The sequence below is a fragment of the Microtus pennsylvanicus genome, chromosome 9, assembly GCF_037038515.1.
Source record: "Microtus pennsylvanicus isolate mMicPen1 chromosome 9, mMicPen1.hap1, whole genome shotgun sequence".
Classification (NCBI taxonomy): domain Eukaryota; kingdom Metazoa; phylum Chordata; class Mammalia; order Rodentia; family Cricetidae; genus Microtus; species Microtus pennsylvanicus.
Window position 1 is genome coordinate 39,812,226 of NC_134587.1, and position 16,362 is coordinate 39,828,587.

The 16,362-nt window shown below is 49.6% G+C and overlaps 1 protein-coding gene across 1 annotated transcript; it reads left to right on the forward strand.

Moving 5' to 3' along the window:
• The first annotated feature begins 882 nt into the window (after positions 1–882).
• Lcn8 (lipocalin 8) lies at positions 883–4,090 on the forward strand. The gene is made up of 7 exons (XM_075984429.1): positions 883–975; positions 1,834–1,964; positions 2,628–2,698; positions 3,012–3,116; positions 3,197–3,286; positions 3,380–3,405; positions 3,987–4,090. The coding sequence occupies exons 1-7, from the start codon at positions 883–885 to the stop codon at positions 3,996–3,998; spliced, it is 528 nt and encodes a 175-aa protein (XP_075840544.1). The 3' UTR covers positions 3,999–4,090.
• The last annotated feature ends 12,272 nt before the right edge of the window (positions 4,091–16,362 follow it).

A 16,362-nucleotide genomic window follows, 5' to 3' on the forward strand; every position in this document is an offset into this window, starting at 1 on the left:
ACACATACATACCATACACAAATATGCATACATACACCCCCACACCCTATACAAACATGCATACATACACCCCCACACCATATACAAACATGCATACATACACCCCCACACCATATACAAACATGCATACATACACCCCCACACCCTATACAAACATGCATACATACACCCCCACACCATATACAAACATGCATACACACACCCCCACACCATATACAAACATGCATACATACACCCCCACACCCTATACAAACATGCATACATACACCCCCACACCATATACAAACATGCATACATATACCACCACACCCTGAAGTTGTGTCACTTGAGAGTCATAGCCATAGGCAGAGTGCAGGATTTTCCTGGAGGGCAGGATGTTGCAGGAAGTGAAGTTTCTGGTAGGGGACCCAAGGCTCCATGTTCAGTTCAATATTTTGCTGTTTTTTTTTAATCCTATACAGTTTATCTCTATTTGGAGCTCTTTCAGTTGTGCCCGGTGCTCAAATATTTGAAAGATAGGTAACTTTAATTCTGTAGTTTTGCTAAGTCAAAACAAAACAAAACAAAACCAACAATAATTTTGGATGAAATTTTGCTGATGTTTTTAAATATATTGTTACAAATGGGGAAACTGAGATGGTGCAGTCTCAGCATGTGGTCTATCATTGTCCAAATACCAGGATGGAGGCAGCTTGACTGCCGCCTTAGCTTGGTCCAACCCCTCTCTGGATGTGGGTTGATGCAGAGTGAGCAGAAATTGAGTCTCTGAGCAGCTGGTAGCCAGCTTTGCCCAATGACATTCCCTGGGTGGTTCATGCTTGCCCTCTCTCCAAATATAAGCCCTCACCCTCCATAACCACAAGCCACAATCCAGGCCCTGAGATGGAAGCCAGGCTGCTGAGGACCGTCTGGGGACTCTTCCTGCTGTACCTGTTGCAGGCAGAGTCTGCAAGTGTGGACTTAGTGCCAGAGAAGGTGCCTCTTTCTTCTTAGCTTGGAGGCGCTACTGGGTCTTGATGGGAAGTTGGACAGGGAGAAAGGGAATGTCTAGGCACGGGGAGTCTCTTCCCCTTCCACCTATCTCCTAGTTAGCTACAGCATGGCTGGCAGAGACAGGACCCACTCTTGAGGTCCCTGTCCCAACGGCAGGCAGCATAGGACCCTTGAGAGACACTGAGCTCCGTGGACCTCTCCTCTCCTGTGTCAAGAGAGGAGAGGCCAGTCACCTCTGGGTTCTTGTTGATTTACAGATTTAGGGTCCTTTCCGGCTCCCTGGTTCGTGGGGTTCTTATGACCCCCTCCCTGTGCACTGTGGAGCCAGAAGAGGACTTCTCCAGAGTGGATAGCTTGTCTGCCTGGATTCCACTCTCTATGTCTGGGAATCCTTCCTGAGACCAGCAGCCTCACATTGTAAACTCAGAGGGGTCAGGCTTTGTGGGACACAGATTCTTTTCTCTTGTAACAGTAACCAGTTTCTAAAAATTTCAGGTGATATCCTGTGCTCTGGGAACATTGCTATTATAGGAAAGCATGACCCCAGAGAAGTTGAGATTGGTAGAACCATGCTTGATTCAGTGTGCTGGCTGTAGGCCTGAATGCTTCCTCTCCACGCACCTGTTGGAAAGGTCTCCTGGCAGACTAGCCTTGGGTCAGGATCTTCCAGAAGGGACATTTTTGTCTGGTGTCCTGAAAGGTCCCCTGGGAAGGAAAACATGGCTGAGGACAAGTGGCCCCCTCAGACCTGATGGAGGGTCCCTGAAATATCCTCTATAGCTCAGGTGCTGGAGACCTAGTGTGGCTTGAGCTAAGGCTAGCTCTAGTGCCGTTCTCTAGATTGCAGGGTTCTGGAAGGAAGTGGCTGTGACTTCTGAGCAGAACCTGGTGCTGAAGACTCAGAGGAGGGTAGAGGGCTTGTTCCTCACCTTCAGTGGAAAGAACATCACTGTGAAGGCTGTGTACAACAGGTAAGAGGCCTGGGGCATTTGGGGATGTGACCTGCTGGGAAGGAGGAGATGTGTCTGTAGCTGAACACAGTCCGGATGAGATCATCAGCGTGCAGGCTAACCTTTCCAAGTCCACCTTATTGGGCACTCCCACCACAGAAAAAACTAGATCCAGCTCCTAGAACTGCATTTCTGCCAAAATATAAGCAAGGGCTTAAGATAAAGCCCTGTTGGTGGATAAAAATGTGTGGCCAGTAGCTGGCTGGCTCCCTGAAACTGAAGAGGCTGGGGCTCCCTGCCCCATGGACGGCCCCCTTTCCATGAATTCTGGGCTTCAGGATGCTCCCCAGCTTGTCAGCCCTTTTTCTGAAGGTATGCCCCATTCAAGAATGTGCTCATCAGTTAGAATGCGGGCTGGTAGGTTCTTATTGTTCTGTTCTGTTTGTTCCGTTCCGTTCCGTTCTGTTCCATTCTGTTCTGTTTTTTTTTTTGTTTTTGTTTTTTGTTTTTGAGACAGGGTTTCTCTCTGTAACTTTGGAGCCTGTCCTGGAACTTGCTCTGTAGACCAGGCTGGCCTCCAACTCACCTTTCAAACTCTGCCTTTGTTTTCTTCCTGAGTGGTGGGATGAAAGGTGTGTGCCACCACCACTTGGCTAGGTTAACAAACAATGTGGTGCTTTCCAGCTCAGGAAGCTGCATGACAGAAACATCAGTGGGTTCAGAAAGAGACACTGTTGGGGAATTTGCTTTTCCTGGTAAGTCCTGCCTTGTTGGTAACGTTGCAACTGCCTGGCCCTGTATCCTATCTCCCCCTGGCCCTGAGGCTCTCTGTGCCATCCGTGGGATCCTCAGGTCCTGGACCCCAGGCCCCTCATCTCTACTAGTGTCCTGGGTTGGCCTTCAAAAGTTGTCTTCCCAGGATGTCAGAGGCAGGTCCCAGCACTAGGCAGAAACACAAGGAAATTAGGTTCTGCAGATCCAGTCTCCGAGGTCAGCCCTCCCCCCACACCTTCCCCCAGAGTGTTCAGTCTGAGCAAGGCTCCCTAACCCAACCACTGACTCCTGAAGGCCAAAGGAAGATCTATGTGCTGGACACGGACTATGAACACTACACCATCCTCAAGTTGTCCCTGCTCTGGCAGGGTAGAAACTTCCATGTACTCAAGTACTTCAGTAAGTTGAGCCTGGGTTGGGGCAGAGCCGTGTGGCTGCCTTCCTTCAGGCTGCCAGCCCAGCTCTGCTGTGTCCCACAGCTCGGAGCCTTGAGACTGAGGATGAGCCAGGCTTCTGGAAGTTTCGGGAAATGACAGCCGACCAAGGCCTTTACATGCTGACCCGACATGGTGAGCATAGCACCTTGAGGAGGATGCTGGACCATGCCCTGTTATGGGGTCAGCTGCCCTCCTGACTGAACCACCTGTTGTCCCATCCCACAGGGAGGTGTGCTGAGCTCCTGAGAGAGGTGAGCCCATTACCCTTGGTCTACATTGCAGCCCAACACTCATGGAGCCCCTGTTGGCACTCCTAGGTCCTGGTTCTGGAGAGGAGGGGTCCCCATCTGTCCTCTGATCAGGACAGCCAACAGCCCTAATGGGCAGCTTCAGATGCATCTGTTTTGTAGTCTGGAAAGAACGGTCTGCCGTGTGACCCCAAGCTGTCATGCTTGGGTGTCATGCCTTTGGGTGTGGGACAGAATTAGGTTGGACAAGAGAGGTCCCTTGTATTGTTCTGTTCAGCAGGGCTGTGCAGGGCTCTGGGTCAGCTCAGTCCCTTCATGTCCTGCCAGCTGGTGAGATGGCGTTCAGCTCTGTTGGATATCTTGGGGTTTCCTGTGTCTAACACCATCCGAATCCACTACCTACACAACCTCACTGTCACAGCCCACACCCCAGAGGTTGACACTATAACCCACTTTGCAGATAGAGACTCCCAGGCTCAGGGAACCCGTGCTTTGCCAACAGGGGTGCCAGGTACCTAGCTTGTGACACTTGACCAGCACCTCAGGGTCCCTGAAGGCCCTAAGCTCTGCCGTTCTGCCTACAGGGACTGGTCTGAATAGCTTCTGTCCAGGCCTGCAGCTGCAGCCCCACACACCTGGCCTCTCCTGCTCCTGCCCAAAGGGCCTCCTGCACCTGCTTCAAATAAACCCTGCTGCCAAAGGCTGCCCGTCCTCTTTCCTGGGGTCAGGGAGAGGGGTGGCAGGAAGGTTCATGTGTCCCAGGTGGAGGAAACAAGCCTGCAGTTTCTGTGAATACTTGGTGAAGAATGCACCTCACACAGGGCAGCCAATCCTAAGTTGCCCAAGTGAAAAGGTCCTGCTCTGCCCTGCCCTGCTCTGTTCATGCTTTCCCGGTTAGTGGGTCCCACAGTCCCTTCTGCAGTCTGGGACAGTGTCCATCCTGTTCTCGAGTGCTGGTGGTACCTCAGGATGCTCTGAGGAACCATGAGAGCAGGTCTGGAGCTTTCCGGGCCTCTGGGCAGTGGGGTAGCAGAGTCGTGCTTTTCAAAAAGGCTGTCACATGGCCCAGGCCATGCCGGAGGCAGAGCCTCCAGGGAAGACATGCAGAAATGTGTGTCTCTGGCTATGAAGGACCCTCTGACCCTCCCAGCGCCCACTCTGTTGGCTGCGTACCTCTACACCGCCCCTTGACACACCCCCGGGAGGTGTCTGGCCCCACTGGACAGATGGGCGGCTCACCCTCAGTGGACAGAATTGAGTCCATACCGGGACCCCTTTCCTGAGGCCAGTGCTGGGCTCCTTGCCACATTCTGGAGATGGCAAAGGTGTTGCAGTGGTCACTGTGTGTGTCTTGTGGAGAATAAGTGGGGCAGCCTGCAATTTAGCAGGATCCTGGAGGATTCCTTTATTTATTCGAAAGGTAGGAAAATTGCTTTTCATCTCTCTTTTTTTAAAAAATATTTATTTATTTATTATGTATACAATATTCTGTGTGTATGCCTGAAGGCCAGAAGAGGGCGCCAGACCTCTTTACAGATGGTTGTGAGCCACCATGTGGTTGCTGGGAATTGAACTCAGGACCTTTGGAAGAGCAGGCAATGCTCTTAACCACTGAGCCATCTCTCCAGCCCCTTTTCATCTCTCTTGAACATTGGTTAAACACAGATTATCTAAGAACAGATTGTTACAATTGCTGCTGGGCATATACCCCATCCACTCAAAAGTCCTGGTGCTGGAGCTTCCTCCAGCTTGTTTCATTGGCCTCCGGGGATCGCGTACAACTCAGTTTGTAGGACGAGATTATTAGCATCAGGATAGCTCAGTTCTGAATGGACCCAACATTCTTCGGAGTTGGAGGGGTCAGGAAGGACTGGCTTGGTCACTGACTGCTAATCTGGGGTTTGCTGAGATGCAAAGAGCTCTGGGTACAGTGTAGTGGCCGCCTGACTTTTCTGGAATCCAGAATAGCTGGTGACTGCTAGTCAAGAGTTGGGAACACTGGCTTGTGGCTTCTGTCAGAAAGAAAGAGGGTTTATCAGGTTACAAGCTGGGTCACCAGAAGATCCAACTGGCCATCGCCTCTCTGTGTGCAGTAGCTGTCCCTTCCTGCAGGACTCTGAGCCCTGTGTCAACTTTATGTTCCTTAACTGTTCTCCCCGTCTTCTTCTCCCTGTCTCCTCGTTCCCACTTCTTATAATTTGTACACTGGCTGTTATTGCCAATACTCCTCTATCCTTGCCTGTGCCCTGCAGGATCAGAACCTGGGTGTTTCCCTAGGGAGTGATGCCACAGTGGCTGTCTCTTTGCTGTGGCGCCTGCACAGGTACCCCGGGCCCTATGGGTTTCGTTCTTTACCTGAAACCTGGAGGTTGTGGTCTCTGCTTACAAAAACAAGTGGTGGGTAAAGCTAATGCCAGGGAAGCAGGGCCTAGGCATGTTGGCTGCTCATCTGGTGGCCCTTGCCTGACTGCTGTGGCTTCTTCAAAGTCCTCAGGAAGAGAGTCGCAGGACTGGAGGGGTGATGGGTCTCTGGCCCACTCCTTAGGATGCTCAGCCCCCTGAATGTAAACCTGCCAGATTCCACCACCATCCATGGTTCCAGTGTCCTCAGTCCTGCCTCCGCCATTCCCAGGCTTCTGTTGCCTGGGTGACCCATTCTGGTTGGCAGAGTTCTGCCCCTAGCTAGTTGTCCTCTTCTCTGTGTCTATGACCAAAGTCTGCCTAGGGACCTTGGTGGTGCCTGCTCTGTCACCTGCACACAGCTGGAATGGAAGAGCACAATTGCTGAATGGATTGATGCATACCTGAGTGGATACCCAGAGGCAAGATCTGTGTCCCCTGAGGCGGTCCCCTGCATCCCCGCCATCCAGCAGGGGGGTGAGTCACCTGCCTGGTTTACAGTGTGCTTCCAACCGAACCCAATGAAAATCATCTATGCGTATCTAAAGCATCCACTAGGAAGGATATAAAGTTCAGAGGCTCTGAGCCAAGGGCTGTGGCTTCCTGTGGTTGGAGAACTGAGCCCAGATACCCACCTGCTAGGCACATGGAAAGCAGCATGCTCTTCACCCTGCTGGGGCTGTGCATGGGACTGGCCTCTGACATAGGGGCTCAAGGACTGAGCCCCTTCGACGCAAAGCAGGTAATCCCAGTTATAGTGAGCCAAGTTCAGTGCTTTTCCATGGGGGTCGGCCCTACCCAGAGTCAGCCTTCAATACTCTATCGTTTTGGGTACCATTTACCCCTAGAACTTTCCAGACTGCTGCATCCCTTGGAAGGGAGGGATGTAAATGGCGTCAGGGTCCCAAATCCTGGATGCTGGTCCATCTGGGTGGTTCCTTTCTCTGATCTCTATCCCCCAGTTTAATAACGGCTTTTGGTATGTGCCTTTGCTTCCACAATTGATGACCAAGACTCAGAGAACAACGAGAAGCTGGGATCCTTGAAAGACGTGCTGGAAATGCACCTTCTGAAGGTGACCACCGCCTATTACAAGTGAGTTAAAGCCTTGCCTGTGACCCTGGGGGAAAGTTGGGCTGTCCTGTACAGTATGGGCTAGCCTCTACGGTGCTCTCTGCTTCCTTGGAGAAATATTTACCTGTGTCTGCACCTCAGCCTCAGCTGTAGAGAGGGATGGGGTGGGTCAACTATTTCAGATGGGACCAGACATCTTTGACATCCTGGGTGTCCCACAGTTTACCAAGATAGTTTATGGAGTGACATACAACTCTGTGGTCATGATAGGAGTCTGGCCTCCAGGTCTGCCACCCTGGATGCTGAGCAAAGCAAGTAATTGACCAGACAGCTTTAAGGTCCAGTTTCCTAGCTTTAAGGTCATGGGACCCGAGGAGAATTGAGGCAAGGCCGACACGGGCTATCTCTTCCTCCTGGCGCACAGACCAGCAGTGCCAACGTCCCCATGTCTCCACTGGCCAGTAGATACCTTCAGGCTGCACACGTGAAGCCAGATTACGTCCATAAAGACACTTGCATGTCCCTGTTCTCAGAGTTGCCCCTTTTAAGTGTCAGTTCTTCCCAGAGTGACACTCAGTTCTGTGTGTTCTTCTGCTCCTCAGTGGCTGTTTCCCTCAGTCATGCATGTATTTGATTCCCAGGGAGTGTGTCTTCACATGTATGTAACCATGCTTCTCAGAGTAGACATTCAAATGCTTGCCCTTTCACCTCTCTGTGTCCCTAAATGTGTGTACGTCATTCAGAATGTGTTTATGTCAGAATGTGTCCCTCAGCTCTGAGTGTGTCGCTGATTCTCAGAGATTAAGTCTTTCAGGCACAGTCAAGCCTCTTCGCATGAAGATTGTGTTCTTCAGACATGTGCGACCCTGTTCCTCAGAGACTATGTACCTCACACACGTGTGTGTCTTTGCTCCTTAGAGTGTGCCTCTAATACGTGTGTCCCTGTACTTCCAAGTGTGTTTGTCAGTCATGAGCATCTCCCTGTTTCTTAAGAGCTTCTCCCCCAAATACGTGTCCCTTTACTTCAGGAAGTCTGTCATTCACATATGCGTTTTCCTGCTCCTGAATGTGTCACTCACTGCAGTCTGTTCATCTTTCTCAGGCTGTGCCCTTAGTGGTGGGGAGTGGCTGTCTTAGGTCTGTTCGTTCTTGTTCCAAAGACTGTGTCCTTCAGAGGCAAGCATGACATTTGTTTCCCTTAGACGTGTGTACATTCCTGATCCTCAGGGTGTGTCTGTTGTCTCTGTGTGCCTGTGAGCACAGGTGAGTGGTTCCTCAGGAGTCACTGGGTGCATCTTTTTACAGCCAGTACTCTTGCTACACCGTCTGCTTCTCACTGGGTAGCCACTCTGTAGGGATCCTATTCTCTGGGGTCATAGACTCAGCAGAAATTAGGACACCTGTATCTGCCTGGTTTCTGAACTCCTGGGTTGCCCACCATGTGTAGCACCTTAGAGCATACCGTGATAGGCAGGAGGCTAGGAGTCTCCTTTTTTCCTTATTCTCCTTCAGTTTTTCCCCCTTTGTCTGTCTGTCTAGCCCAGGCTTCCCCAGGCTGATGCCGGATGTATATGCCCAGGGATATACCTAAGAGGCCCACTCCCTGCCACTGAGGGACCCAGAGTTTCCCGCCTTTGTCTGTCTAGCCTAGACTGCCCTGAGGGGCATATCATTCTACTTGGCCTCAAACTGCAATCTTCTTGACTCAGTTCCCCTCCCAGAGTTGTGATTACAGGCTGGCCTACCTTCTTGTCTTCTTAGTAACAAACGCTGTGTGCTGGAGAAGGTGCTGGCCCTTGCAGAAGACGGTCCAGGGAAGTTCAGGGTCAGCAGAGGAGCAGGCAAAGATGCTGTCCCAGGTTTGGTGGCTTATCTGGGGCATTGTGGTTTACTCTCAGTGTGGACTTATTACTGTTCTGGATGTGGGGGTCCCCTGTCTCACTGGAGGTGTTGTTTGGTGTATCCTGGCTGAGGTCTCAGTGCACGGCTGCTCAGTATCAAGATGCCATGCCCAGATGTCAGGAGCCTGGGTGGATGCCCCTGCAGCCTCTGTCCCTGGCTGGCTTCTGTCTTTGCCAGGACTTTGGCAGTTTCCTCTCTGAAATCCTAGGTTTGATTCAGCATTCCTTTATCTGGGTCATTGGGGACCATGCCCTCCTCTTCAGAGTCCTCTGAACTCTCAAGGCTGCTCATGTGTTTCGGGTACATGCCCAAGGATCAAGAGGGCTTAGTTGTCCTATCTGGGCTAGTTTGTCCTCTGGCCTCAGCAGCTGGAGGAGGCCTCTGTGGTGGGGTCTGATGCTCTCCTGCCCCCATCTCATGCTGCCCTGTCCTGCAGGGAAGTGATCCCAGGTCCTGAAGGAGGTGAGCCCACATCCTTTATTCTACACCACAGCCCTTATGTTCTGGTACTAGATCCTGGCCCTGGTGGTGGTGGTGGTGGTAGTGAGTGTGTGTACCCCTTCTTTACCTCTCAATAGTGTTGCTGGATAGGTCCAGAGAGGTAACTGTTTTGTTGTTTGGAGAGAGATGCAGTCAGGAATGTGAGCCCAAGCTGTCAGGCTGAGTCCTAGGAGGGAAGTGGGTGCCTGGATAGGTGTCAGTGTGGATATTGGGACAGAGCTGAGTGCCAGGCTCCTTGTTCTCAATATTCTGCCCAGCAGGAATGCTCAGGATTGCTGATTGACTCTGTCTCTTCAGATGCTATCAGGAGCTCGGTCAAGATAGATATAGACCCTGTTTGATGTCTTAGGGTTCCCTGTATCCAGCACTGTGCTGGTCTACCACCGGCATGACCTCATTACCGCAACCTAGCACCCAGATATTGACAGTATGACTCATTTTGCAGATAGAGAGATCAAGGCTCAGAGAACCAGTGATTTGCTGAAGCCAGGTAGCTAGGATACCAGGCCCCTAGCCTGTGACCCTGACCAGAGTCTCAGGGTCTCTGGAAGCCACACATGGCTCTGAGTCAGGTTGTTTTGCTTGCAGGAACTGATGTGAGGAGAAAGCCATGGCTCTGTGCACCTGACCTCTCCTGCCCCTACCCAAGGTGTTCCTTGCATCTGTGCCAAATAAACCTGCTGCCACATGCTGCCTAGCATCTTTTCTGGGGGTGGGGCACACCTGTGCACCACTGATTGCCTTCTGTCCACAGTGACCAGCGTGAGTGGAATGCACTGCACTCTTTCTGTGAATACTCTTTAACGACCCAACTCACAGAGCTGTTTAGGTTCCACTGACTGATCGATTCAGGCCCCCAGCCCCATCTTCGTTCTGGAGCAGTTTCCTGTCCTCTTAGAATCTGGAAGCAAGCCACAAGCAGAGACAAGGCCTTCCCTTGTGTCCTCAGTAGGTCTCTCAAAAGGAAGGGGAAGTGGAACAGCCCCCTTTGCTGCTCCTGTTTTTCTAAGACTCCCTGCTGTGTGGAGATCAAATCCCTGGCTGTTGTTTTCCTGGTGTCACCTGGAGGTGGCTGTCCTCTACTGTCCCCCTGCTTGGCCCTCCCATGCAGTTCTGACTCTTCATCCGAGTTAAATTTAGTGCCCGAGTGCCCGTCATGGTGTCTCTCATGTCATGGCCTACAGCCACTGTCTGCTCACCTTGTCTCTTACATTGCTGCCGCAGCTGGAGAGCAGAAAAGACAGGAATGTGGGGTGATCTACACCCGCTTGTCCATCTCAAATTCTGCCTGAGAAACCTCTGAGGAGGCGTTCTCAGGTGAGCTTCTGACATGCTAAGGGCATGGGGAGTGCTGTCATTTTTTACATATCTGGTCCACACCTGCACCAAGTCCCAGAAGCTTAGCGTGAGATCGCACTTCCTGCTCATGACAGATGCTCCAGACTGTGGACTCCAGCCGCAGTTCATCACGGCACAGTTTTGGAGCTTGATCTCCAGTCCACCATCATGTGACCTCCAGTCCATGATCATGTGACCTTCAGTCCACCATCATGGGTCAGCAAGTTTGTTTTCAGGACTAGGGACATGGTTTTGTTAGTAAAGCACATACCATGCAAACATTTAGAATTGTAGCTTATGTCAAGAAGTGCCAGAAAGCATGGTACATACCTGTGATTTCAGTGTTGGGGCAGTGGAGACAGTAGGATTCTTGAGGTTTGTTGCCTAACCTTTTTGTCCAAGTTATTGGGTTCCATGTCCAATTAGAGACCCTGAATCAAAAACAGTGGGGACTCGAGCAGTGGTGGCGCACGCCTTTAATCCCAGCACTCGGGAGGCAGAGGCAGGCAGATCTCTGTGAGTTCTAGGCCAGCCTGGTCTATAAGAGCTAGTTCCAGGACAGGAACCAAAAGCTACAGAGAAACCCTGTCTCAAAAAATCAAAAAAAAAAAAAAACAGTGGGGAGTGAATGACACCTGATGTTGACCTTTGGCCTCCACATGAATGCACACACATGTATGTACACATACACATACACAAGCACAAGAAAGTCCACTATCAGGCAAGGGCTCTCTTTCCGTGCGGTGGACATGGAAGTGGGGGGACAGAGACCGAGAGTATGGTCAGTTTCCCTGTTCTCAGAAGGACTTTCGCCTCCTTGCTTTAGACTCACAGTGACTGGCTTCATTGGAGCCTTACTTGCCTCCGGAGACCCCCAACAAGTAACACGAGGGTCAGAACTGAGGAGCACACAACCTAGACTCTAACAAAGTATGCCTTGCAAAGACTACAGAACGTAGGACTTTTATATTATCTATTTGTTAATAATACGGCATATATATGCATACATATATATATTTAAAGTATTTGTATGTGTATGGGTGTTTTGCCTGCATGTATGTCTCTGCACCATGTGCATACAGTGCCCAAGAAGATAGGAAAAGGGAGTTGGATCTCCTGGAACTGGGGATGTAGACACTTATAAGATGTCATGTGGGTTCTTGGAATTGAATCTGGGTCCTTTGGAACAATGCCCAATGCTCTTAACCATGGAGCCATCTCTCCAATGTTGAATGTGGTTGAAATTTTATTTATTTGTTTGTTTGTTTGCTTAGTTTTTTGAGACAAGGTTTCTCTGTATAACAATTTTGTTTGTCCTGGGAACTCACTTTGTAGACCAGGTTGGCCTTAAACTCATAGAGATCTGTCCTTCTCTGCCTTTCAAGGGCTGGGCTTAAAGGCATGCACCATCACCGCCCAGCTGGGATTTCATAATGTATTATTAATGATGCTTCACAGAAAGGTGAGTAGATACACAAGCAGAAAAACAAGGTCTATGGGAGAGGAAAAGAATGGTTTAGTAAAACCTGCTCCTGAGAAGAACCAAAGCTGGATTCAGAAGAGAAACACCAATGAGGCATCATAAGCATGTTAAAGGAACAGTGGGATTCGTGGCACGGAAAAGGAAAGGATTCGTGACTGAATGAATAACTAGTGAGAGACCCAAGAGGGAAGCTCAGCAGGACCACAACAGGGAGCAGGAAGGGAACCCGAGAGCAGAAACTCATTGCGTGGGCTTACATCAGATTCGACAGATGAACGTCAATGTCCCAGTCTGGGGAAAAGAGGAGAGAGGGACTGAGGTCCTTCAGAGTTTTCCTAGAGAAGAGCTGGCCAACCATTTAGCCACACTGTTGAGTTCCAGGTTCAATGAGAGCCTATGTCCCCCCACATACACACACACACACACACACACACACACACACACACACACACACACGCACACACACACCACACACACACACATGCACACACACATGCACACATACACACATACACACACGCACGCACACACACACATACACACATGCACACACACATGCACACATACACACACACACACCACACACACACACATACACACATGCACACACACATGCACACATACACACACATACACACACACGCACGCACACACACACATACACGCACACACACATGCACACATACACACACACATACACACATGCACACACACATGCACACATACACACACATACACACACACATACACACACACGCACACACACATGCACACATACACACACACATACACACACACGCACGCACACACACACACATACACGCACATATACATGCACACATACACACACGCACGCACACACACACATACACACATGCACACACACATGCACACACACATACACACACACACACATACACACACACACAAAGGTAAAGAGTGATTAAGACAGAATGACAACCTCCGTCTTCTCCATGCATGTACACTGGCAAAGCTCCCAGAGGAATAGACTAGAGCAGGAAATGTGCGGAAACACATTAGACTCGAGTGTCTGTGTCAGTGGCTTTTCTTACTATGACCAAATACCTTACAAAAGCAACTTATGAAAGAAAGGGTTGATGTTGACCCCCAATCTGTGAGGCTCCTGTCCATCATGCTGGGAAAGGTGTGGCAGATTTCAGGGCAGTGGGCTCTGCAGCTGGGACTCCTTGCATCTTCTCAGGTGGTCAGGCGGCGACACTGAAATGCCAGCAACAGCTTCTTTCTTCCTCTCTTTGTGCAGTCCAGGAGGCCTCAGCACATGGGACGGTGACCTCCGTTCCAGGTTACACCTCTGTGGAAACACCTCAGAGATGCACCCCAAAGATGTACCTGAGGCCCGAGGTGTTTACTTATCTAATTCATGGACAAAGTTAATCACCGCATTATATTAAGAAACAAGTTTTGGATAATACCAAGTTACAAATTTTATATAGATAAAATATTTTATAAAGTAAGTACAAAGTTATTTTTAAACTTGATGAAAATGTCAACTTAGAGACTCCCAAAGTTTAGGGGACATGAGCAGAATAAAATAAAGAAGCAGTTGGACGGTGGTGGCACACACTTTTAATCCCAGCACTTGGGAGGCAGAGGCAGGCAGATCTCTGAGTTCAAGGCCAGCCTGGTCTACAGAGCGATTTCTGGGACAGCCAGAGCTACACAGAGAAACTCTATATTGAAAAACCAAAAGAAAAAATTAGGGAAACTCAAAAGAAACTCATACACAGGGATAGCGCACTCTGCTGTGCAGAGTCAGTGCTTGGAGCAATAGGAAAAGTCAGGAGCGTGCGGCAGACAGGGATGCAGGGGCCTGTGTTCCGAGATAGGAGGGGCAATCCAGGAGAAGACAAAAGGAGATTTTTACACGGTGGAAAGAAACAAAAATCAGGTCAGATTCCAGTCATTGCCCCTTGTAAAAACAACCCGTTCCTGCATCTCTATAGTGCACTGGCTTGCGTGCCTGACCTCTTTCATGCTTGTGAAAGTCACTCTTGGGGGGTCTCAGTCACTCTTGTGGGGTCTCATTCACTCTTGGGGGGTCTCAGTCACTCTTGAGACTTATTTGTTCATTTTACTTGATGACCCTGAGAGATTTCTCTTTATCAATAAAAAAGAGATTTGCTTATTTTGTTTGTGTTTGTGTATGTGGCTGCATGAATTTGTGTGCACCAGGTGTGTTCAGGTATCCAGAGGCCAGAGGGTGTCAGAATCTCCGGAGCTGGAGTTCCAGGCAGTAGAAAGCTGCCTGATATGGGTGCTGGGAACTGAACCCAGGTCCTCTGTAAGAGCAGTAGGTATTCTAAAACACTGAGCAATTTCTCCAGCCCATACTTTCTTCACTTTTCTTAGCTAGGCTTTCTGGTGCTGGGATAAAAAACCATGACCAAAAGCAGCATTGGGAGGAACAGGTTTATTTTGGTTCCTAACTCTCAGGTCCCACTCTGCTGTGGGAAGTCAGAGCAGGAACTCAAGACAGAAACCAGGAGGCAAGAACTGAAGCAGGAATTCTGGAGGACACTGCTGACTGGCTTGTCTCCCTGGCTTGTTCAGCTTGCTTCCTTACAGGACCCAGAAGCATCTGCCCAGGGTGGGAGTGTCCATATCGGGCAGGGCCTTCCTGCATCCACCATTAATCAAGGACATGTTCTATGGACATCCTCAGGTGATCTGGATGGAGATATTTTCTCAATAAGATTCCCTCTTCCTGGATGTCTAGGGATAATAGTCGCATAAAGGGCTCTAACAGGCCAGAGCATGGTGATCATGGCTCTGGTAGGCCTTGCTCATCCCTCTTTCTTCTGTCTTATAAAGCTGTTAGGTTACATTCCTAAGCTAGCCACCAAGGTCTATTCCCCAGTTTGGTCAATCCTTCCTCCTGAGGCTGACCACCAAGTTCCAGCTCTCAAAGTATTGAGTCCAGCAATCAGAGGCCTCCTTTGGCTCACCAAATTAACATGCCCAACTAAAATGGAACACCTCATCTTAACACATGATTTCCCTTTTCCTTTATAAACTGTCATTTGCCTGTGGCCACTTCTGCCTCCTCTCTAACTAGAGGCTGTCCTTGTCGCTCTGGGACAAATGTCTCATCCCTTTCTCCCTCCCCTTCCCCCTCTTCTACCTCCTGCCTTCATCTCTTATTCCCTGCCCTTTGTTCCTCTGGGACAAATAAATCTCTTTGTGCTGAGAACTCGGTCTTGGGGTGTCTTATGCCAATACTGATCCTTTCACTGTGTATATGTTAGTACATTCAATTCAGTTTAGAGTGTTGTGATAAATTTTTTAATTCGTTTTTTGGTATCTTTTTATAGTAGTTAAGTAGAGATAAAGATATCTTTATAGGCCAGCTTGTATTCATTTCATGGGCCTGGTTGGCAGGTGGTTCAGCAGAGTCACACCTGATCTGTGAGTGTTTCTGTGCATGTGTGCGCTCAGCTTCTTTACTGTAGCTGTTGGGAGTCAGCTCTGGATACCACCACAGAATGCTGTAGGCTGAGCATTTAAACAACAGAAACGTATTTCTCATGATTTGGGATAAAGGTCCTATTAGTTCCAGGGGAGGGTTAACTCTGTGTGTGTGCATAAGTGTGTGTGTGTGTGTGTGTGTGTGTGTGTGTGATAGAGAGAGAGAGAGATACAAAAAGTCAGATACAAACATAGTAAGACAGACAGATAGAAGGAACAGCTCCTTCTCCTTCATGTTCTTACCAGCGCATTAATCCTATTTTGTCTCTAGCCTCATAACTTCTCCTAACTCGGCCACTCCTCGTACCATCTTGTTGAACTGTGAGGGTATAGTGGAGATAGTGCAGTGTCTGGTTCAGATCTCTTTGGTGGTTTAGGACACTCATAGTCCTGGGACTCTCAACCGATCCTTTGCTGTTTGCATCCTACCATTGGACTCTAGCGTGCAAACACCGAGGAGGAGTCGCCCCCAGAGACCACCTCACACACCACAGCCGATGCAAAAGCATGAGGATTTTATTAATTCTGTCATGACAGGGTCCCCCAGCATTCGGGAAGCCGAGGGACCTCAAATAGCTGATACAGTCTACTTTTAAAGGGGCCACAGAAGCAAGGGGAGTTTTTCTTTGACTATTCTGATTGGCTTATTCGAAAGGGCTATTACCAATAATTGACTGGAGAGCTGTTGCCAGATCAGATGAGGTAAGAGGTCATTTTGACCCCGTTTCCCAGGGGACCGAACCAAAACATACGTA